Source organism: Natator depressus, chromosome 1 (genome assembly GCF_965152275.1).
Source record: "Natator depressus isolate rNatDep1 chromosome 1, rNatDep2.hap1, whole genome shotgun sequence".
Taxonomy (NCBI): Eukaryota; Metazoa; Chordata; order Testudines; family Cheloniidae; genus Natator; species Natator depressus.
In genome coordinates, this window is record NC_134234.1 from 106781024 (window position 1) to 106804279 (window position 23256).

The 23256-nt window shown below is 46.5% G+C and overlaps 1 protein-coding gene across 1 annotated transcript in view; it reads right to left on the reverse strand.

The window, feature by feature from the left end:
- The window catches only part of COL4A1 (collagen type IV alpha 1 chain), a 213025-nt gene that overhangs the window by 60927 nt on the left and 128842 nt on the right, over positions 1–23256 (reverse strand). Inside the window, exons 19-21 of the mRNA XM_074963616.1 lie at positions 18936–19029; positions 16942–16977; positions 9483–9647 (exon numbers count right to left, since the gene is read on the reverse strand). Of these exons, the coding sequence (XP_074819717.1) occupies positions 9483–9647; positions 16942–16977; positions 18936–19029 (295 nt within the window). The remainder of the gene's footprint in view (positions 1–9482; positions 9648–16941; positions 16978–18935; positions 19030–23256) is intronic.

Below are 23256 nucleotides of genomic sequence, written 5' to 3' on the forward strand. Positions count from 1 at the left end.
TCGTCTCTTGAGAGGTAGACTGTGCCTCCTGAGGTCTTGGGGTCATGCCTCTTGGTAATGGTGTGGGTAATGGACCTGCCTCTGTCAGCTGCCCTGGGGGATCTGATGTCAGCCTAGAGAGCGTGGCCTCTCTTGCCCTCGAGGTGTGCTTATATGGCGACCTTGAGTGGCATCGCGTTGAGTACACAGATCTAGAGGCTCTAGAAAACGTGCCCTGCTGTTGGTGGTAGGCCCACGAGGTCCAAAAGGGCCACTGCCCCGGAGGCGGCCACTGCGGCTGCCAGGCTGCGTGGGACTCTCTGCTGGTCATGGTCCGGTGCCTGCTATAACTCGAGTGACCTGAGTTGGCTTCAGAGTCTGAAGGGGAGGACCAAGGCGGCGCCGATGATCTTTGGGCCACTGTGGGGTGCCGAGAGGTGCAGGCCGGGGACCAGTGCCGAGAGGATCGGGATAGTGAGTGGTACCGGCTATCCCAAGACCTGGACCGGCCAAGTGCATACAGTGCCGGGGAAGTGGCCGGTACCGTGCTTTGGTGCCGAGTGACTGAGGGCGACGTGGAGCGGTGCCAGGTCCTCAGTGGGGGCGCCAAGAGTGCTTCTTCATCTGTTGCCTTAACCTCATGTGGAGTCGTCGGTGCCAGGGAGTGGCACTGCGGCAAGCTCGAACGGGAGCAGTGCATGAGCGGTGACCTCAAGCAGCGCACCACTGCCGGTTTCTCTCTGGATGGCACCCGCCTCAGCAGTGCTGGAAGCTTCTCCCTGCATTGGAGGGGATTGGACTCCGACAGTTCGATGAGGTCCTTTGCAGCCTCAAATGTGTCAGGCATGGAGGGGGGTTCCAAGACCTCCTCTAGACACTGGACAGTGCTGAAGTCGCTGGGCGCTGGATTCAACGGTGCCTGTGGCACCGGAGTCAACGGTGCTGGCTCCTGTTGGGAACCAGAGTCCTGCCTCTGAGTGGTAGGAGCCTCTCTGACTGTCTTGGTCGCTCTTTGAGGGGAGCATCCTCTTTCCCCTTTCTTATGGCACTTGGCCGGTGCCGGGGAGCTTGAGTGGTGCCAGGGCTGGTTGGCTCTTCTCAGTGCCCGTGATTTATGGTGCCTGTGATCTCTAAACCCTGGTGTCGAATCATGCACCGATGCTGGGGCACTTCTCACCGAGGAGCTTGGACCCGGTACCGAGTGGTCTGGGGCCACTGGTTGTAACGTGGCCTCCATGAGCAGCTACTTAAGATGAAAGTCTCTTTCTTTCTTAATACAGGGCTTAAAGGCTTTGCAAATTTTGCAGCGCTCAGCCTGGTGTATCTCCCCCAGACACCTAAGACAGGAGTCATGGGAGGACTGTTGAGCATAGACTTGCGGCAGATAGCGCAAGCTTTAAACCCCTGGGCTTGCGGCATGCCCCGCAGCCCAAGGCTGGTGTCTGGAACTAAATCCCAGTCACCTCTCACTAAAACTGTACCTAACTTATTAACTATCTAACAACAAACTGTCTAGCTGGTAAAAACTAGATTGCTAAGGGATCACTCGCAAGTGAGAGACCACGTTCCAACGCCTTCCTGGACTGTAAGAAAGAACTGAAGGGGCGTTGGGCCAGCAGGTTACTATATACAGCACCATGAGGGCACCACTCTAGGGTGCTCCTCTGCCGTCCCGACGGGAGCTGCTAAGGGAAAAAGTTTCTGACGTCCATGTACGCGATGCACGCACACCTAATTGGAATGGATGGGAACAAGCACTTGAAGAAGTTATGATTTCATAGAATGATAGAACCATAGAAGATTAGGGTTGGAAGAGAAGTCAGGAGGTCATCTAGCCCAATCCCTTACTCAAAGCAGGACCAACACCAACTAAATCATCCCAGCCAGGGCTTTGTCAAGCCAGGCCTTAAAAAATCTAAGGATGGAGATTCCACCACCTCCCTAGGTAACCAATGCTTCACTATCCTCCTAGTGAAAGTGTTTCCTAATATCCAACCTAGACCTCCCCCACTGCAACTTGAGACCATTGCTCCTTGTTCTGTTATCTGTCACCATTGAGAACAGCCGAGCTCCATACTCTTTGGACTCCCCCTTCAGGTAGTTGAAGGCTGCTATCAAATCCCCATCACTCTTCTCTTCTGCAGACTAAATAACCCCAGTTCCCTCAGTCTCTCCTCATAAGTCATGTGCCCCAGCCCCCTAATTATTTTCATTGTCCTCCGCTGGACTCTCTCCAATTTGTCCACATCCCTTCTGTAGTTGGGGGACCAAAACTGGATGCAATACTCCAGGTGTGGACTCACCAGTGCCGAATAAGGCGAATAATCGCTCGATCTGCTGGCAATGCTGCTACTAATACAGCCCAATATGCCATTGGTCTTCTTGGCAACAAGGGCAAACTGTTGACTCATATCCAGCTTCTCGTCCACTGTAATCCCCAGGTCCTTTTCTGCAGAACAGCTACTTAACCAGTTGGTCCCCAGCCTGTAGCAGTGCATGGGATTCTTCCATCCTAAGTGCAGGACTCTGCACTTGTCCTTGTTGAATCTCATCAGATTTCTTTTGGCCCAATCCTTCAATTTGTCTAGGTCCCCTGGACTCTATCCCTACCCTCCAGCATATCTACTTCTCCCCACAGCTTAGTGTCATCTGCAAACTTACTGAGGGGGCAATCCATCCCATCAACCAGATCATTAATAAAGATGTTGAACAAAACCAGCCGCAGGACCGACCCCTGGTGCATTCTGCTTGATATCAGCTGCCAACTAGACATTGAGCCGTTGGTCACTACCCGTTGAGCCTGACAATCTAGCCAGCTTTCTATCCACCTTACAGTCCATTCATCCAATCCATACTTTTTTAACTTGCTGGCAAGAATACTGTGGGAGACCGTATCAAAAGCTTTGCTAAAGTCAAGATATACCACATCCACCGCTTTCCCCATATCCACAAAGCCAGTTATCTCATCATAGAAAGCAATCAGGTTGGTCAGGCATGACTTGCCCTTAGTGAATCCATGTTGACTGTACCTGATCGCCTTCCTCTCCACCAAGCGCTTCAAAATGGATTCCTTGAGGACCTGCTGCATGATTTTGCTGGGGACGGAAGTGAGGCTGACTGGTCTGTAGTTCCCTGTGTTCTCTTTCTTCCCTTTTTAAAATATGGGCACTATATTTGCCTTTTTCCAGTCTTCTGGGACTTCACTGATCACCATGAATTTTCAAAGATAATTGCCAATGGCTCTGCAACCACATCAGTCAACTCCCTCAGCACCCTTGGATGCATTAGATCTGGACCCATATACTTCTGTATGTCCAGTTTTTCTAAATAGTCCTTAACCTGTTCTTTCACCACTGACGGCTGTTCACCTCCTCCACACACTGTGACGCCCAGTGCAGTAGTCTGGGAGCTGACCTCGTCTGTGAAGACCCAGGCAAAAAAAGCAATGAGTACTTCAGCTTTTTCTACATCTCTGTCACTAGGTTGCCTCCCCCATTCAATAAGGGACCCACATTTTCCCTGACCTTCTTCTTGTTGCTAACATACCTGTAGAACTCATTCTTGTTACCCTTCACATCTCTTGCTAGCTGCAACTCTAATTGTGCGTTGGCCTTCCTGATTACACCCCTGCATGCTCAAGCAATATTTTTGTACTCCTCCTAGTCATCTGTCCAGATTTCCACTTCTTGTAAGTGTCCTTTCTGAGATTAAGCTCATCGAAGATTTCACTGTTAAGCCAAGCTGGTCGCCTGCCATATTTGCTATTCTTTCTGCACATTGAAATTGTTTGTTCCTGCACCATCAATAAGGCTTCTTTAAAATACAGTCAGCTTTCCTGGTCTCCTTTCCCCCTCATATTAGCCTCCCAGGGGATCCTGCCCATCAGTTTCCTAACGGAGTCTAAGTCTGCTTTTCTGAAGTCCAGGTCAGCATATTTGCTGAATAGGATTATCCTATTTGTATGCATGTATCATTTTTGTATCTAAAGTTATGAATATTGACTATGTATCTGTATTTCAAATGTAGTTACACCTGGGCGACACCCATTACACAAGATGCTTCCAGTCTAGATAGCTGGTTGTGAAGGGCCTATTCAGGGTAATAGGCCATTAGGGAAAACAATAGGCCTTGGGAGAAGCTTATTCCCCACTGGGTGAGCCTTCCTGAGACTGCTCCAGACAGCCTATAAGTAATGGCTGCTATGACTCAGGAGGGCATGCAACCAGACTACATGACACTGATCTCCATTTTGCGTACCTGTATTTTCCCACAAACTGGGCTGGGAACTGACTTTGAAACAAAGGATTCCCGCCATATGTTAAAGCTATATAAAGTGGTAATTCATATCTGATCTATCTAGTATTTTAGGCTTAGTTTGTGGTTTTGTTTATTTGCTAGATTATCTGCTTTGATCTGTTTGCTATCACTTATAATAACTTAAAATCTATCTTTTGTAGTTAATAAACTTGTTTTATGTTTTAAACTGAACTAGCGTTCCTTTGACTGAAGTGTCTGGGGAAAATCTCAGCTTGGTTAACACAAGCATATTGTGCATATTCCTCTCCACATTGAGGGAGAGGCGAACTGGGTAATAAATTCATACAGGTTGAAGTTTTGACCAGGACAGGGTGGTACAGCTCTGGGGTCCTAGGCAGGGAAGCTGGGGGTTATTTTGGCTGTAGTCTTTCTATTGTTGGCTCATGCAATGGCTGACCACAGCTTGCATGCAACTGCAGCTGGGTGTGTCCCTGCCTCTGTGAATGCTGGTGGGAGTATAGGACTGGAAGCAGTCCACAGCTTGTCACAGCAGCACAGTGCTGAGAGGGAGCCCAGGCTGGTAAGTCAGAGAACTCAGTGGTACCCCAGTTCCAGGTGGCACCCCGGGGGGAACACGTCACACAACATATTACAACAAACACACAAAACAAACCCAGGAAGTAAAAATCAGTTTTGCGTTATGCATATATTTTGTGAAAACTGGTAAAATGAGGTGGAGGGGCTTTTTGGTCAGCATTAAGGTTTTACAGTAATGAACTATGCATTGCTTTATTCTTGATAAAACTTTTTTTATTATGTGGGCAGTATAATATTTATAGTGTCTTTAACTATTTATTTTCTTGTTTATAAGTGTTTGGGTTTTGTAATGATGCCATAAGGAAATATATTATCACTAAGCAACCTTAATTGTTTTTTTAAACTAAGTTTTGTTGGTTTAGGAATTTCATAGAGAATGACATTCCTTTCTATAGCTTATTAAACCATCTGGAATTCCATAGCAAGGATATTGTCCTCAATTTCTGTAAAAGGCTGAAAAAATCCCCACAATCTATAGGATTTTATCATTAGGGGATCCTCAGTTGCAAGGCATTGTTGCAAAATCTCCTCCCCACACTAGTTTAAAAAGTTTATCTCTACCACAATAATTTAGTAATACCTGATATGTACATCTCTTTTCAAGTCTGCTGAAGAATTGCAGACAAAATACTATTGTCTTTATGTCATGATTACATTTTAGCTACAGTGCAATAACATGTTAGTGTTTAATTTTAAAGGCATATACCTGAACAAGGTAGATAATAAAACAAATGAATTTGAATTATATCTGTTTGCCTAAAACTATAGCATCATTTTTAATCTTCAATTTTTATTCTTTATCCAAGTGTGATGGGGCTTAACCCCCATCACCAGCAAGGCAAGCAAAGATTCTGTTATTTTTGCATTGTCCTTCTTCAGTAACAAACAAACAAACAAGCAAGCAAACAAAATCAGACCCAGGTCAAACAATTAAAAATCTGTAATTTAAAATCCAAATAAAGACTACAGGGAGTGCTACTAACAAGTGATATAATTCAATATTAACATTTCATGTTGAACAAATTTGTCTATAAACACTGTTTTCAAGGCACAAATGGCTGAGCGCTAACTGAAAGCATATGGGAGCATACTGTGGTGGAATTATAAAGCAGAAAATTAGGATGGAGAAAATGGAAACATCTATGTCTCTCTAATGTTTGTTTAATGAACTATTAATGTGTCCCTAGGTAGCAATTAGCACTGAAATATATCCTTGCTTATTTGTAATTATCTACTACTTATTTTATGTTGACTGGAAAGTACTATTCATAATTAAGTGCAAATGTATATTACAATCTGTCTAGTCAAATACTTCCTAGTCATTTAAAAAAAAAAAAGCCAGGTCCTCAGATGGTGTAAATTGACATGGCTCTATTGAAGGCATTGTTGTTCCGCCAGTTAACAGCGGCTGAGGATCTGGCCTGAGAAACTTAAGCATGCAGTGAAAATTTGTTAGTCAGTAAAACAGAATCAACCACAACCTGAAGAAGAGTTCCTTCTCCAAGAGAAAGATAAAAAAGATACAAGATATTGCCAATAAAAGATATTGCCTCACCAACTTTGTCTCTCTAATATCCTGGGACCAACATGGCTACAACAACACTGCAAACATGAGAAAGGTTCTAATTTCCTAATATTATTATGTTAAACGGCCATTTACACTAAGTTATAGGTAAACACCTAGGATGAGCCATTGCAAGTATTGTACTTGCAAAAGTGTATGGAATAAAAGGAATCTTTTTGGTTCCTTACAGAACCATTACAGAATGGGAAACAAGTTCAAAATATATTATTTTTTATAGGCATGTTCAATTATAAAATCAATTGTAAAACACCCATAAAGCATTTTGCTTCTTTATCAGCTGTTCATTTAGATTTATTAAACAAGTGCCCATCCCATGCTCTAGACACCTTAAATAATCCCATTTTCACAATAAAAACTACTATTTAAAAAGGGAATAACTTCTAATTTATAAATGTTGGGCCTGATTCTGTAGCCATTATCACATGCTAGTCTCATTTATGTCACATAAGTAAAGAATCATAGGATTAGAACCCTATTTTCTCATTATCAAATACAATTTGCATGCAAAACAATGCAAGTATTTGTTTGTCTTCATTTTAAAAATTATTTTATTGTCACTACATAAATAAATATGTGAAAGTTAGCATGTCAAAACAGAGGCCAAATGCATACATGTATACAGGGCCGTCCCTAGGGGGTGTGGGGCCTGTGATATAGGTGCCGAGTTTCCAATCTGGCGGGGGGGGAGGGAGGGTTGGTGTGCTTGTGTGCTCCCCAAGGCCCCACTCCACCCTACTTCTTCCTACCCTCGCCCTGCCCTTCCCGCCCGTTCCGCCCTCTCCCCCGAGCACACTGCACCCTCACTCCTCTCCCCTCCCCCCCACACCTCCTGACACTGAGAAACATCTGATCTGTGGCCGTGGTAGGCGCTGATCAATGGGGCCTGCCGGCGGGCAGGAGGCACTGGGGAGATGGGGAGGTTCTGGTAGGGGGGCTCCTCCTCGGGCCCCCCCCACCAGCCGCTCGCCTCCCCATTCTCCTCCACACCCTGCTCGCCTGCCCGCCTTACCACCTCGCCCACCTCCTCAAGATTTTATCAAAGCGCAGACTCCCCAAAGCGCGGCACCCCGAATCGCTGTACCAAGGGACAGCTCTGCATGTATAACTATTTATGCCAGGTGTGGGATCATGTAATCAGATACATTTTTGAAAGAAGTCAAAAGTAGCAGCCATTTATCCAGAAAAAGATCTGTGTCTTGAGTCAGGCAAATGATTTGTTTAATTATTAGACAGTTCCTCATTTTTTTGCATTAACAAAGTCACATATGTTTCTCTCTTTCCATACTTAGGGAGCATTTCTTTACACGCTGATTCTGATCATGGCCTCCACTTTCCTGACATATCCTTGTTGCCCTTGTTCTTTTTGAATATACAAAACTTTAACAGTGTTTCAGCTGCGTATTGAAATAAAACAGGGGTTGGCAACGGCACGCGAGATGATTTTTAATGGCACGCTGCTGCCTGCCGGGTCTCAGCCGCCGGCCCCACTCAGCCCGCTGCTGAATCCAGGCCAGGACCCTGGCAGGCAGCAGCGTGCCATTAAAAATCCTGCCTGCCCGGAGGATGAAGAAGCTTGGTCCTGCCGGCTGCTGCTGCAGGGCAGGCAAGCTCCCCCTCCCCCGCCTCTTCCCCCAGGGTGCTGGGTTCCTGCCCCTCCTTCTCTCCCTCCCTGCTGCTGATCAGCTGGGGGAGAAGAGGAGCTGCAGCGCGCTCGCTGCTCCGGGGAGGAGGCGGAGAAGAGGTGGGAATGGGGCCTTGGGAAAGGGGGGTGGAATCAGGGCATATCCCCTCCAGCCCCCTGCCATGAGCCGCTCTGAGCAGGGGGCTGGGAGCACCCCCAAGACCCCAGCCCACACCCCCAGCCCTGACCCTTACATCCCCCCCACCCCAGTCCCCTGCCCTGAGCCCTGCACCCCCCTCATACACTCCAGCCCTCTGCCCTGACCCCTGCACCCTGCTCACACACACCCAGCCTCTGCCCTGATCCCTGCACCCCCACACATCCCAGCCCTCTGCCCTGATCCCTGCACCCCCTTCACACACAGCCAACCCTCTGCCCTGACCCATGCACCCCCCCACACCCCAGCCTCCTGCCCTGACCCCTGAACCCCCCCATGACCCCAGCCCTGACTCCAGTACCCCTACACATACCCAGCCCCCCCACATCCCATGCCCTGACTCCTGCACCCACCACACATACCCAGGCCCCTCATACCCCATGTCCTGACTCTTGCACCCCCCACATTCCCACCCCCACCCTGAGCATCAAACAGGAGCTCCTGCACCCTCCCACATTCCGACCTGCACCCCTCGCACCAAATGGGAGCTGCTGAGGTAAGCACTCCACACCCAAACCTCTTGCCCAACCCCGAGCCCCCTCCCTCATTCTAGCTCCTGGACAGACCCTGCACCCCAACCCCCAGCCTGCTCCTTCACCCCCAGTCCTGTGCTCAGTGCACTCCCACTCTCAGCTCAGTGCAGAGAGAGAGGAAGAGAATGGGCTAGAACCAGGGAGAAGGTAGGTACCCACTCTATGTGAGCAGGGCTGGGATCCCAGACCGGCAGCGGGCTGAGCGGGGCCAGCAGCCAGAACCCTGGCTAGCAGGAGCCGGCGGACTGAACCCGAGACCGGCAACGGGCTGAGCTGCTCAGCCCACTGCCAGTCTGGGGTCCCAGCCGCCGGCCCCGCTCAGCCCACTGCTGGTCTGGGGTTCTGGCTGCCAGCTCCTTGCCAGCCAGGGTCCCGGCCGCAGGCCCCGCTCAGCCTGCTGCCAGCCTAGGTGAATGGAACCCCAGGCCGGCAACGGGCTGAGAAGGCCGGCGGCGTAAGATCAGCATTTTAATATAATTTTAAATGAAGCTTCTTAAACATTCTGAAAACCTTATTTACTTTACATATGACAATAGTTTAGTTATATAATATATAGACTTATAGAGTGAGACCTTCTAAAAAACGTTAAAATGTATTACTGGCACATGAAACCTTAAATTAAAGTGAATAAATGAAGACTCGGCACCCCACTTCTGAAAGGTTCCCGACCCCTGAAATAAAATCTTCACCTACTTGTTATGCCTGGAAGTCCTGGAGGTCCTGGAGGACCTGGAGGCCCTGGAAAACCATCCCTTCCAGTTGATCCATGCAGAGAGAGTCCTGGAGGACCTTGCTCACCCTTTTCACCTCTCTCACCAGGGAAGCCAGGTGGACCTGTGATCCCTGGGCTAGGTAAACCTTATTTAGAACAAAGTAAAACACACATGAAAGCAAATACAAATAAAAGGTAAAATGATCAACAGATACACCAGCAATAAATTACTAAGCTTAAGGGGCAAAACCCAGTATAACACAAGGGACTGCATTTTGATTCTTGAAGATTTATATTAAATTTAAATACTAGTCCCACATATCAGCACTATTTTTTAAATCTGAAGTCTATCCTATAGATGTGTGACCTTAGAAGATGGTGAGAAAATGAAGCATGCAGGGAGTCATTTTACCACTACCATACTACAAATCCTGACATGCTACAGAAATGGATAGCCTTCGCAAGAATCTCCAAGGAATAAATCTAGAACATAAGAATGGCCATACTGAGTCAGACCAGTGGCCCATCTAGCACAGTGTCCTGTCTTCTAACAGTGGTCAGTGCCAAATGCTTCAGAGGGAATTAACAGAACAGGATAATTTATTGAGTGATCCATCCCCTGTTGTCCAGTCCCAGCTTCTGGCAGTCAGAGGTTTAGGGATCCCCAAAGCACAAGGTTGCTTCACTGACCATCTTGAAATAGCCATTTATGGACCTATCCTCCATGAACTTGTCTCATTGTTATCTCCACAAACTTCTCATTTTTTGAACCCATTTATACGTGCGGCCTTCACAACAGCCCCTGCCAACAAGTTCCACAGTTTGATTGTGCCTTGTGTGAAGAAGCACTTCCTTCTGTTTGTTTTAAACCCTCTGCCTATTAATTTACTTGGGCGACCCCTGGCTCTTGTGTTATGTGAAGGGGTAAATAACACTTCCTTATTCACTTTCTCTACACCAGTCATGATTTTATAGACCTCTATCGTATCTCCCCTTAGTCATCTCTTTTCTAAGGTAAACAGTCCCAGTCTTTACTCTCTCCTTATGTGAAAGACATTCCATACCCCTCATCGTTCTTGTTGCTCTACTCTGTACTTTTTCCAATTCTAATATACCTTTTTTGATATGGGGCAATCAGAACCGCATGTGCTATTCAAGGTGTGGGTGTTGCTTTCTATAGTGGATTTATGATATTCTCTGTCTTATTATGTATCCCTTTCCTAATGGTTCCTAACATTCTGTTAGTTTTTTTGACTGCTGCTGCACCTTGGGAACTATCCACAATGACTCCAAAATCTTTTTCTTAAGAGTTAATAGCTAATTTAGACCCCGTTGTTTTGTATGTAGAGTTGAGATTATGTTTTGCAATGCGCATTCCTTTGCATTTCATCTGCCATTTTGTTGCCCACACACCCAGTCTTGTGAGATCCCTTTGTAACTCTTCACAGTCTGCTTCAGACTTCACTATCTTGAGTAATTTTGTATCATCTGCAAACTTTGCCACCTCACTGTTTATCACTTTTTCCACATCATTTATGAATATGTTGAACAGCACTGGCTTCAGTACAGATCCTTGTGGGACCTCACTATTTACCTCTCTCCATTCTGAAAACTGACCATTCCTATCCTTTGTTACCTATCTTTTACCCAGTTCCTGATCTATTAGAAGACCTTACTTCTTATCCCATGACAGCTTACTTTGCTTAAGAGCCTTTGGTAAGGGACCTTGTCAAAGGCTTTCTGAAAGTCCAAGTGCACTATATCCACTGGATCACTCTTGTCCATCTGCTTGTTGACCCCCTCTAAGAAGTCTAATAGATTTGTGAGGCACGATTTTCCTTTACAAAAGTCATGTTGACTCTTATCCAACATACCGTGTTCATCTATGTGTCTGATAATTCTGTTCTTTACTACAGATTCAATCAATTTGCCTGGTACTGAAATCAGGCTTACCAGCCTGTAACTGCTAGGACCACCACTGGAGCCTTTTTATAAAATCAGCATTACATTAGCTATCTTCCAGTCATCTGACACAGATGCTGATTTAAGCAATAGGTTACAAACCACAATTAATAGTTCTGCAATTTCATATATGAGTTCCTTCAGATCTCCTCAGTGGATACCATATGATCCTGGTGATTGATTACTATTTAATTTATCAGTTTGTTCCAAAACCTCCTCTATCAGTTCCTCAGATTTGTCACCTATAAAAAATGGCTCAGGTGTGGGAATCTCCCTCACATCCTCTGCAACAGTGTTTCCCAAACAATTGGCTGCAGGCCAATGGGGGCCGCGGGAAGCGGTGGCCGGTATGTCCCTCTGCCCGTGCCGCTTCCCACAGCCCCCATTGGCCTGCAGCGGCGAACCACGGCCAGTGGGAGCCGCGGTCGGCCGAACCTGCGGACACAGCAGGTAAACAAACTGGCCCGGCCTGCCAGAGGCTTTCCCTGAACAAGCAGCATCCCACGTTTGGGAAATGCTGCTCTGCAGCGAAGACCAATGCAATTTAGCTTCTTTGCAATGGTCTTGCCTTTCTTAAGTACTCCTTTAGCACCTCGATCCTCCAGTGGCCCAGATAATTGTTTGGCAGTCTTCCAGCTTCTGATGTACTTAAAAAAAATTGCTGTTAGTTTTTGTGTCCTGCTAGTTACTATTCAAATTCTTTTTGTCCTGCCTAATTATACTTTTACACTTGACTTGCCAGTGTTTATGTTCCTTTCTATTTTCCTCAATAGGATTTGACTCCCAATTTTTAAAAGATGTCTTTTTTTCTCTAAGACCCTTTTTTTACTCTGCTATTTAGCCTTGGTGACAGGTTTTGGCCCTCTTGCTGTTTTTTTTATTTGGGGTACACATGTACTTTGAGCCTTTATTATGATGTTTTTAAAATTTCCATATAGCTTGCAGGCATTTCATTCTTGTGATTGTTCCTTTTAATTTCTGTTTAACTAACCTCCTAATTTTTGTGTAGCTCCTTGTTCTGAAGTTAAATGCTACCATGGTGGTCTTCTTTGGCATTTTCCCTCCCATAAGGAAGTTAAATTGAATTACATTATGGTCACTATTACAGAGCAGCTCAGCTACAGTCACTTCATGGGCTTGATCCTGTGTGCCACTTAGAACAAATCAAGAAATGCCTCTCCCCTTGTGGGTTTCAGGACTAGCTGCTCCAAGAAGCAGTCACTAATGGTGACTAGAACTTTTATTTCTGCATCCCCATGCTGAGGAGAGATGTTCCCAGTCAGCATGAAATCCCCCAATAGTTTTCTGTTTTTGTAGCCTCTCTGATCTCCCTGACCATTTCACAATCACTGTCAACTTCCTGGTCAGGAGGTTGATAGTATATCCCGATTGCTGTAGTCTCTTATCTTATCTCTTATCTTGATTTCAGGAGCACTTGAAACAAATATATTAATGGAAATCAGTGGATAAGTGGGAAGTGAAGGGTTAAGTTAATAACTGTTAATGAGGGTAGTGACAATAAGTAAAGAGCATCATTTAATAGAATCATAGACTCATAGAATATCAGGGTTGGAAGGGACTTCAGGAGGTCATCTAGTCCAACCCCCTGCTCAAAGCAGGAACGATCCCCAATTAAATCATCCCAGCCAGGGCTTTGTCAAGCCTGACCTTAAAAACTTCTAAGGAAGGAGATTCCACCACCTCCCTAGGTAACGCATTCCAGTGTTTCACCACCCTCCTAGTGAAAAAGTTTTTCCTAATATCCAACCTAAATCTCCCCCACTGCAACTTGAGACCATTACTCCTTGTTCTGTCATCTGCTACCACTGAGAACAGTCTAGAGCCATCCTCTTTGGAACCCCCCTTTCAGGTAGTTGAAAGCAGCTATCAAATCCCCCCTCATTCTTTTCTTCTGCAGACTAAACAATCCCAGTTCCCTCAGCCTCTCCTCATAAGTCATGTGTTCCAGTCCCCTAATCATTTTTGTTGCCCTCCGCTGGACTCTTTCCAATTTTTCCACATCCTTCTTGTAGCGTGGGGCCCAAAACTGGACACAGTACTCCAGATGAAGCCTCACCAGTGTCGAATAGAGGGGGACAATCACATCCCTCGATCTGCGGGCAATGCCCCTACTTATACATCCCAAAATGCCATTGGCCTTCTTGGCAACAAGGGCACACTGTTGACTCATATCCAGCTTCTCGTCCACTGTAACTCCTAGGTCCTTTTCTGCAGAACTGCTGCCGAGCCATTCGGTCCCTAGTCTGTAGCGGTGCATTGGATTCTTCCGTTCTAAGTGCAGGACTCTGCACTTGTCCTTGTTGAACCTCATCAGATTTCTTTTGGCTCAATCCTCCAATTTGTCTAGGTCCCTCTGTATCCTATCCCTATCCTCCAGCGTATCTACCTCTCCTCCCAGTTTAGTGTCATCTGCAAACTTGCTGAGGGTGCAGTCCACACCATCCTCCAGATCATTTATGAAGATTTTGAACAAAACCGGCCCCAGGACCGACCCTTGGGGCACTCCACTTGATACTGGCTGCCAACTAGACATGGAGCCATTGATCACTACCCGTTGAGCCCAACAATCTAGCCAGCTTTCTATCCACCTTATAGTCCATTCATCGAGCCCATACTTCTTTAACTTGCTGGCAAGAATACTGTGGGACACCGTGTCAAAAGCTTTGCTAAAGTCAAGGAACAACATGTCCACTGCTTTCCCTTCATCCACAGAACCAGTTATCTCGTCATAGAAGGCAATTAGATTAGTCAGGCATGACTTGCCCTTGGTGAATCCATGCTGACTGTTCCCGATCACTTTCCTCTCCTCTAAGTGCTTTAGAATTGATTCCTTGAGGACCTGCTCCATGATTTTTCCAGGGACTGAGGTGAGGCTGACTGGCCTGCAGTTCCCAGGATCCTCCTTCTTCCCTTTTTTAAACATGGGCACTACATTAGCCTTTTTCCAGTCTTCCGGGACTTCCCCCGATTGCTATGAGTTTTCAAAGATAATGGCCAATGGCTCTGCAATCACATCCGCCAACTCCTTTAGCACTCTGGGATGCAACGCATCCGGCCCCATGGACTTGTGCACGTCCAGCTTTTCTAAATAGTCCCGAACCACTTCTTTCTCCACAGAGGGCTGGTCACCTCCTCCCCATGCTGTGCTGCCCAGTGCAGTAGTCTGGGAGCTGACCTTGATCGTGAAGACAGAGGCAAAAAAAGCATTGAGTACATTAGCTTTTTCCACATCATCTGTCACTAGGTTGCCTCCCTCATTCAGTAAGGGGCCCACACTTTCCTTGACTTTCTTCTTGTTGCTAACATACCTGAAGAAACCCTTCTTGTTACTCTTAACATCTCTTACTAGCTGCAACTCCAGATGTGATTTGGCCTTCCTGATTTCACTCCTGCATGCCCGAGCAATATTTTTATACTCATCCCTAGTCATCTGTCCAATCTTCCACTTCTTGTAAGCTTCTTTTTTGTATTTAAGAGCAGCAAGGATTTCACTGTTAAGCCAAGCTGGTCGCCTGCCATATTTACTATTCTTTCTACACATCGGGATGGTTTGTCCCTGTAACCTCAATAAGGATTCTTTAAAATACAGCCAGCTCTCCTGGACTCCTTTCCCCCTCATGTTATTCTCCCAGGGGATCTTGCCCATCAGTTCCCTGAGGGACTCAAAGTCTGCTTTTCTGAAGTCCAGGGTCCGTATTCTGCTGCTTTCCTTTCTTCCTTGTGTCAGGATCCTGAACTTGACCATCTCATGGTCACTGCCTCCCAGGTTCCCATCCACTTTTGTTTCCCCTATTAATTCTTCCCGGTTTGTGAGCAACAGGTCAAGAAGAGCTCTGCCCCTAGTTGGTTCCTCCAGCACTTGCACCGGGAAATTGTCCCTACATTTTCCAAAAACTTCCTGGATTGCCTGTGCACCGCTGTATTGCTCTCCCAGCAGATATCAGGGTGATTGACGTCTCCCATGAGAACCAGGGCCTGCGATCTAGTAACTTCTGCGAGTTGCCGGAAGAAAGCCTCGTCCACCTCATCCCCCTGGTCTGGTGGCCTATAGTAGACTCCCACATTGACATCACCCTTGTTGCTCACACTTCTAAACTTAATCCAGAGACTCTCAGGTTTTTCTGCAGTTTCATACTTGAGCTCTGAGCAGTCATACTGCTCTCTTACATACAGTGCAACTCCCCCACCTTTTCTGCCCTGCCTGTCCTTCCTGAACAGCTTATATCCATCCATGACAGTACTCCAGTCATGTGAGTTATCCCACCAAGTCTCTGTTATTCCAATCACATCATAATAGGTACTAAAGATCTTCTTTTAGCAATTCATACTGTTCACTCTAGTTTTCAAAACCTTCATCAGTGATTTTTGTTAAGATCCGTGATTAATCGTTAGAACTGATTTTTAAAACATTCTGTTCCTTTTACTACATTAAAAAAGAAGACTTGAAAAATCACACAAGCCCACACTTCATCGAAGTCTACTCTGTAGCAATGACTAACTAAAAGTCATTGTTCTTTTTATCTTGTCACACAATTCTTTAGGGGTTTTTACAGCCTACCACATGCATTATCCTCCCCCTTAAACTTTGAAAACTTTCCTGGCAATAATATGACACTGCTTCACCCAAGCTTGAATACTTAGTTCACTGTCACTACAGATAATGCCAGCCTGTGACAGCCACATAGCATTGATATCACTGGCAGACTTGAAGCAGGTATAAGGTTTGTCCTGGAGATTTAAATGGTTTGTTTGCTTTTTAAAACTCAGGAGTCAAGGCCATGGCTTGTGAGGTCAAATATAGATATATTTATTGACCTTGCTTTGGAGTCCTCAGAATTTTTTCACTAATTTCAATTTGTGTTTGACATTTTCCACCCAGCGATAATGTAGGTCAACACCAGGATAAATCCCCTAAATTCAATACTCAATAACAAACAAAGGGACAAATCCCAAGATGTGTCACCCTTTCCCCTGAAAACTCATAAGAGAAGAAGACAAACACTCTGAGCAGTCAGCTGGGGTGGCACCCCCAGAATCCAGCGCTAGGACTTCCTCCCCTCACCTCGGGTCCATGGACAGTGCACGGCTCTAAGGGAGCTATGTTTTCCGGGCTTCTTCTGTCTGGCTGTTCCTCTCAGACCCCATCTCACTTCCATTTTAGGAGAAGTTTCCCAGCACAGAGAGGACTCCATGCAAAATTAATACAGCCTCAACGTTCTCCATAGAAAGCAGGGATTGTGCCACAGAGATAGCTGACATCCTCCTTTCATACATAAGGAGGGACAATCCACAAAAAGATCTTGAGGGGATGATTAGATCCCCCAAGAGGGCAGCGTATGCCCACTCTGGAGGTCAGGGAGTGACTGAGAGTGGCAGGTGCTCAGTACCCTTCAAGATTGACCCCAGAAGAATTTTTTTTGTAAAGAGTGAATAAAAACAACAGTCATATGTTCATACCTGGAGGACCTGGGCGTCCTTGTACACCTGGTAAACCTAAAAACAAAGGTGCTTTTTATTATGGGATGAATGCTAATGAAATAGATAATGTCAACGGTAATGATCTCAGAGCATTTATTATGCAAATCATAGAATATCAGGGTTGGAAGGGACCTCAGGAGGTCATCTAGTCCAACCCCCAACTCAGAGCAGGACCAATCCCCAATTTTTGTCCCAGATCTCTAAATGGCCCCCCTCAAGGATTGAACTCACAACCCTAGGTTTAGCAAGCCAATACTCAAACCACTGAGCTATCCCTCCCCCCAAATATCTACCACCACCTTATAACACTGGAGAGTAAAATAATACCTAGAATCAAAACTCAGATGATTTAATCTAAAATTATTTGCAAAAATTTTGGTAAAAAATAATCGGAGATGGACATCTGTGGAAGTCTGCAAGACAGAAATTTGTCAGAAAGACCCTGGTCCTGTAAGATGCTGAGTTCCCTCAACACTCCACTGGAACTGGGAGGATCAGCCCCTGACATTTTGCTAAACACCTGACACAGCATTCTTTGTGCCCCAAACTCCTGTTAAAGTCAGTGAGAACTCAGGATGTGCAAGGAATACCATACTAGCTGGAAAGTTTCAGAAGTTTTGAAATTTCTTCCAAAAAAATGGGGAAAATGCTCAGTTTTCCCCATCTATTTTCTGACCAGCTTTATAAGTTACTTACATACCCTTTTAAGACTGAAAATGTAATTACTGATTGTGACTATTTAAGGAAATTATGTGCCTGAGTCTCTTTTCTGTTATCCTGCTTTCCTGCTGCTATAACTCAATGTACATTTCTATGTCGCGGTCACTGGAGTATGACCACCATAAAACTGGTGTCTCAGTGAGGAGAATCAGGCCTTTTGTTCTTTCTGTGGCCACTTTACCGAGTACCAAACTGCAGCCTTATCTAATATCTGATTTTTTCAGTTCTCTGGTAGTTTCAAAATACTGGAAAAAAAAATTGGTTCAGATTGAACTGAACCTGAAAATTCCAAAAACTTTTGGTGAACTGAAAAAGTGTGTTTCAAGTCAAATGAAATATCTTGTTCCTCAGGAAATGTTATTTCCAGACATTGTTAAAAGCCTAGATTCATAAAATAGCAGGAGGAGGAGCCAGAGCTGCCCACCTAATAACATTTAGCTCAGTGGTTATGGCATTCACCTGGGATGGGGAGACCTGGTTTTGAATCCCCTGTTAACCTGAAAGGAGCATGGATTTCAACCCAGGTCTCCCTCTTTCCAGGTGAGTGCCCTAACCACTGGATTATGAGCTATTCTGGGCTGGATCTCTCTCGATCTTTCCGGTTGAAGCTGTTCCACTTCGTATAAGATACACAAATTGGGCCAAAACAAGAGAGAGTGAGAATGTCTCTGTAGGCTGGTCGTCAGTCCACCCACCTGGGAGGGGAGAAATCTACTTTAAGTCTCCAGTGACCATTTCATTTTTATACAAATTGGAACAGATTCAACAGGAGAGTTGGAGAGAGAACCATCTCAGAGTAGACAACAGCCTGGTGGTTAGGATACCCTAATCACTGAGCTAAAAGTTATAAGGTGAGCACAATGACCACCTCTTGTGAAAGAAAAACATTTTTCTGGCCAAAAATATTCTACAAATTTGTGATAATTCACAAATAGTTGGGGTCTACTGAAACTGCAATAAACTATTTGTCTGAAAATTTTTGCCCAGCCCTAATCCTTTACATAGGGCACAGCAAAACTACAACAAAATGTGAAACATGCCATACAGCAAAGGGAATCATACCATATCCAGTCAAAATTACATAGGAAATGTACGTAAGCAGGATGTAATAACTCAACCGCAATTCAGTGACAAAATCAGGGCATTTCATTATCATATAGCTCCATTAAAGCATTCAAGAAATTCAATAATATTCTCATTTAAAAAGATATAAAGAGCATACATGAAGACAAAAAGGAAATAAAAATGCATACCTTTTAGACCTTGTTCACCTTTTAATCCTGGAAAACCTGGAGGACCAATGTCTCCTTTTTCACCATAAGCATCCACTGTTCCAGTACCTATTACCTGAATCACAGACCAAGATATTAGGAAATGCACATGAGCAGCAGGTATAAGCCATGGGGAGACTAAGCATCCCCAAATAGGGCAAGAAATGCTGGAAGCGGCGCACCTTCCTTTGGAGTGCCACCACTGGAAGCTCCTGAGAACTGTGGGGGCCGCTGGTGCCCGGACCGTGGCCACACCTGCCCTCCACCCCGAGGCCCCGCTCAGCCTCTTCCCCGTGCCCCCACCTGTACAGCGCCTCTTCCCCCTGAGGCCCCCCGACCGTCACTCGCTCCTCTTCACCCCCTCCCCTCTGAGGCTCACCATTAAGGCAGGAGGGGGAAGAAAGGAGTGAGTACTGAGTGGGTAGCCTTGGGGGAGGGGGTGGAGAGAAAAAGGTTGAGCGGGGCCTCAGGGGAGGAGGTGGAGTGGGAGTGGGGCCTCAGGGCAGAGCAGGGGTGGAGCATGGGCGGGGCCTCAAGGGGAGGATGCTGAGTGAGGGTGGAGCCATGGTCCGGGCAGCAGACACTGGTGGCCTCCCACACTTCTAGGGAGCTTCCAGTGCTCACGCCCAGCCTCCCCAAATGCAAGAATCACGCACCGCCTAAGGAAATACATAACTGAAGAGCTCAGGTATGTTGGAGATTCCTAGCCTCTCTGATCCTGGGGCTGCCAGGGGCCAGTTTGTTCTGTGGTATAACTTGGAACTACCTCGGGACTGCTGTAAATTGCATGGACTAATAATAGCAGCTGCTATGACACCTGAGGAATCACCAGGACGCTTTAGCTATGCCTCCTGCCGACTCTGAGCATGTCCCATACACGAGTGTTGGTATGAGGGCTCACAAGCCTCAAACCCAGGCCCATAGAGTTCCCCAGGCAGCGCTCAGGCCACATTGCCACCCAGCAGCTCACCTGTGTAATTAGGGAAGGGTCCAGTGACAGGTGAGCTCACAGAAACCCCCCTCAAGCTCCTGATTGGGGGAGACATCCAGCCCCTCTGACTGGATGAGGAGCACTATATATAGTCGCCCCCCGACTTACTCAATTGTTCTGTTCCAGAAAACGTTGCATAACTCGAATTTTGCATACGTTGGAAACGTATACCCGTACGTTATGCAAAAATTTCTGCAACTCGAAAATCCTATTTCTGGTGTACTTTTTCCATAAGTGCGAATTTGCGTAAGTCAGGTCTTGCATAACCCGGGGAGCACCCGTAAACCAGGAAGTTGCAACAGGAAGTTGTCTGAACAACTAGAGGAATCCTTGGCTGGCTGCTGCTATAGACCCTGCTGCTTACCTGACTCCTGAGCCCTGCATTCTTGCCTGTTCCTGGTTCCTGCTTCTCCACCTGCTCCTGGCTCCTGACATCCTATCCCAGACTCCCAGTTCCTGCTGTCCTGCCCTACTCCAGGCATCTGCTCCTCTGCCTTACCCCTGATACTGCCTCTAGCTCTGACCCCTGGCCTGGCACTTGACTTTGTCTCAGGCTCTGACCTTCGGCTTGGTACCTGACATTATCTCTGGCTCTGACTCCTGGCCTGGCACCTGACTCTCTCGCCATCTCTGACCTTTGGCTTGGTACCTGATGCTGTCTTCGGTTTTGACCCTCAGCTCTGACCACTAGACCTGACTGCCTACGCTCTGGTCATTGCAGGTTGCTCAGACCTTTCCAAGTGGGCCCAACAAAGGATGGATCCAGTGTAGCTCCCTGTACCAGAAGGGGAATCTGTACTGCACAAGAGAGTGGTCCAGCTCCTGGCAGATAACTGAGCCCTCCAGGTGCAGAACATGCAGCTGGCCACTGAGAATCAGGCACTGCAAGATCAAGTCCATCGACTCCATGTAGAAAACATTGTACTCCAGGCTCATCTGGATGCACTGTTCCCCAAGCAGGGATGCACTGTCCCTCTTCCCAAGCGTTTTGATGAGAAAGGAATCGGGGAAATGAGCCCAGTGAAAGGAGCTGGCCTGGATGTCCTGGCAGAGTATCCCCTTGAAATCCCAACTGAGATCCTGGCTCAGGGACATGCACTGGCTCCTGTCGACCAGCAGCACACCTACAAGTCACAGCTAAATTGTGAATCCCAGGACATTCCCAACCACAGCAGGCCCTCATTGACCTGGGTGTGGCAGATAACTTCCTAGATGAAGAGGCAGCCTGGACACTAAAGATTCCTCTATAGCCCAAGCTTGTTCCAGACCTGGTAGAAATGATTGACAGGTCCCTCTTATCAGCCAGGCCAGTGGCCACAAAAACTGCTCAGCTCAAAGTTATGATCCGGGGCAAGGAAGACCCTACAGTTCAGTGCCATCCATTCCCTGCACTTCCCTCTGATCCTGGGTGTTTTGTGGCTGGCCTTCCACAGTCTCCTTATCCACTGATGCGGACTAAGAATAAGAACAATTTCCCAATTCTGCCAGCAGCACTGCTTGACCCCAGGAATTGGGCACCATGCAGTAGCTCCCCAACAGTTCCATGCCGGGGTAGGGGGCCCAGCAGAGCAGCCTGCCGATTGTGGTCCTCAACTTCCATCCAAATACAGTGACTACAAAGATGTATTTGGAAAAAAGATGCCAATGCCCTGTCCCCACACAGAGACTATGACTGCCCAATTGAGCTACAGCCAGGGGTAAACATTCTGTTTGGGCATATATATGACATATCAGAGCCTGAACTAATGGTGCTGTGCACCTACCTTCAGGAAAACCTAGCCAAGGGCTTTATTCGTAAATCCACATCGCCTGCTGGAGCACCAGTCCTCTTTGTTTAAAAAGAAGGGTGAGAGCCTCCAACTATGTATTGGGACCTAAATCAGGTCACCATTAGAAACTGGTACATGTTGCCACTAATCCCCAAACTAATGGACTATGTGAGTACTACCTGGGTGTACACAAAGCTAGACCTCCGGGGGGCCTATAACCAAGTACATGTTAGAGCTGGGAATGAATGGACGACTACCTTTTGAATGTGTTATGGCCACTTTGAGTATCTTGTGATACCCTTTGCGTCGATAAACACACCATGATGTTCCAGCATTTTAACAACAATGTACTCCAAGACATTCTTGACCAATACATGGCAGCATATCTGGATACTTATTTTCTCGGACAATGCTGCACAGTTCATGTATGTCCATGCATGTATTCCATCCTGGAGAGCTACACAAACATGGCCTCTATGTCAAAATAGGAGTATGTGCTTTCTATCAGTCCTCCATAGGATGAACCCTAGGAATTCTATCTCCTGTCATCAAAATTGACACGTGCAAGGTAAAGGCAGTCCCTGAGTGGGCTGTGGCACAGAAGGTCCGCTTCTTGGGGTCTGCAAACTTCTATAAGTGGTTCATCCTGAAGTTCTTGGAGCAGTTCGCCCCCCTCACTGCCCTACTCCACCAAAACACCAGGTTCCTCTGGTCTCCCGAGGCCTAGTAAGCCTTTAAACAATTAAAATTAACATTTACCACACTTTCCACATTGATTCATCCCAATACCACACAAGCCTTCATTCTTGAGGCAGATGCTTCCAACTTAGTAATCAGAGCAGTGCTGTCCCAAAGGCATAGCCCTCAACAAGTCCTACATCTGTGTGCCTTCTTTTCCAGACAATTCACACCCATGGAGCAAAACTACGACATTTCAGACCAAAAACTCCTGACAAGTAAAACCGCTTTTGAAGAGTGTCACCATTATCTAAAAGGGGCCTGGTATCCTTGACTATCTGCATAGGGCCAAGGCCCTCAACCAACGACAACTTTGGTAGGCCTTATTCTTTGTGCGCTTTAATTTCATAATTTCCTATCGCCCAAGAACCAAAAAAAGCAAGGCTGATGTTTGGCCTGGAATGGCAAGTATTACACTGATCTGATGGACCCGAACTTAAAACCGTCCTGCATCCTCAAGCCTCATAACTTTCTGGGTGCAGTTCCCCACCAAGATCTGCTCACCTGATAAGATCAGCCTCAGTCATGGGATCCCTGCATTTGAGCAAGAAGCCATAAATAAGGAACCCCATGAGGTTCAAGATTGGGTAATCTATGTAAAAGGACATATATATGTTCTCCCTCGGCCTCTGAGGACTACCTCCCTACAGGTATGCCATGACTCCCCCCTGGCAGGACATTTTTGTCACTTTAAAACTCAGCACATCATTTCTTCTGTCTTCTGGCTTTGCATATGAGACACAGTGCAGGCCTACGTGGCCTCTTGCAATGTATGTGCCTGCTTCAAGCTGGCCCCACAATAAAC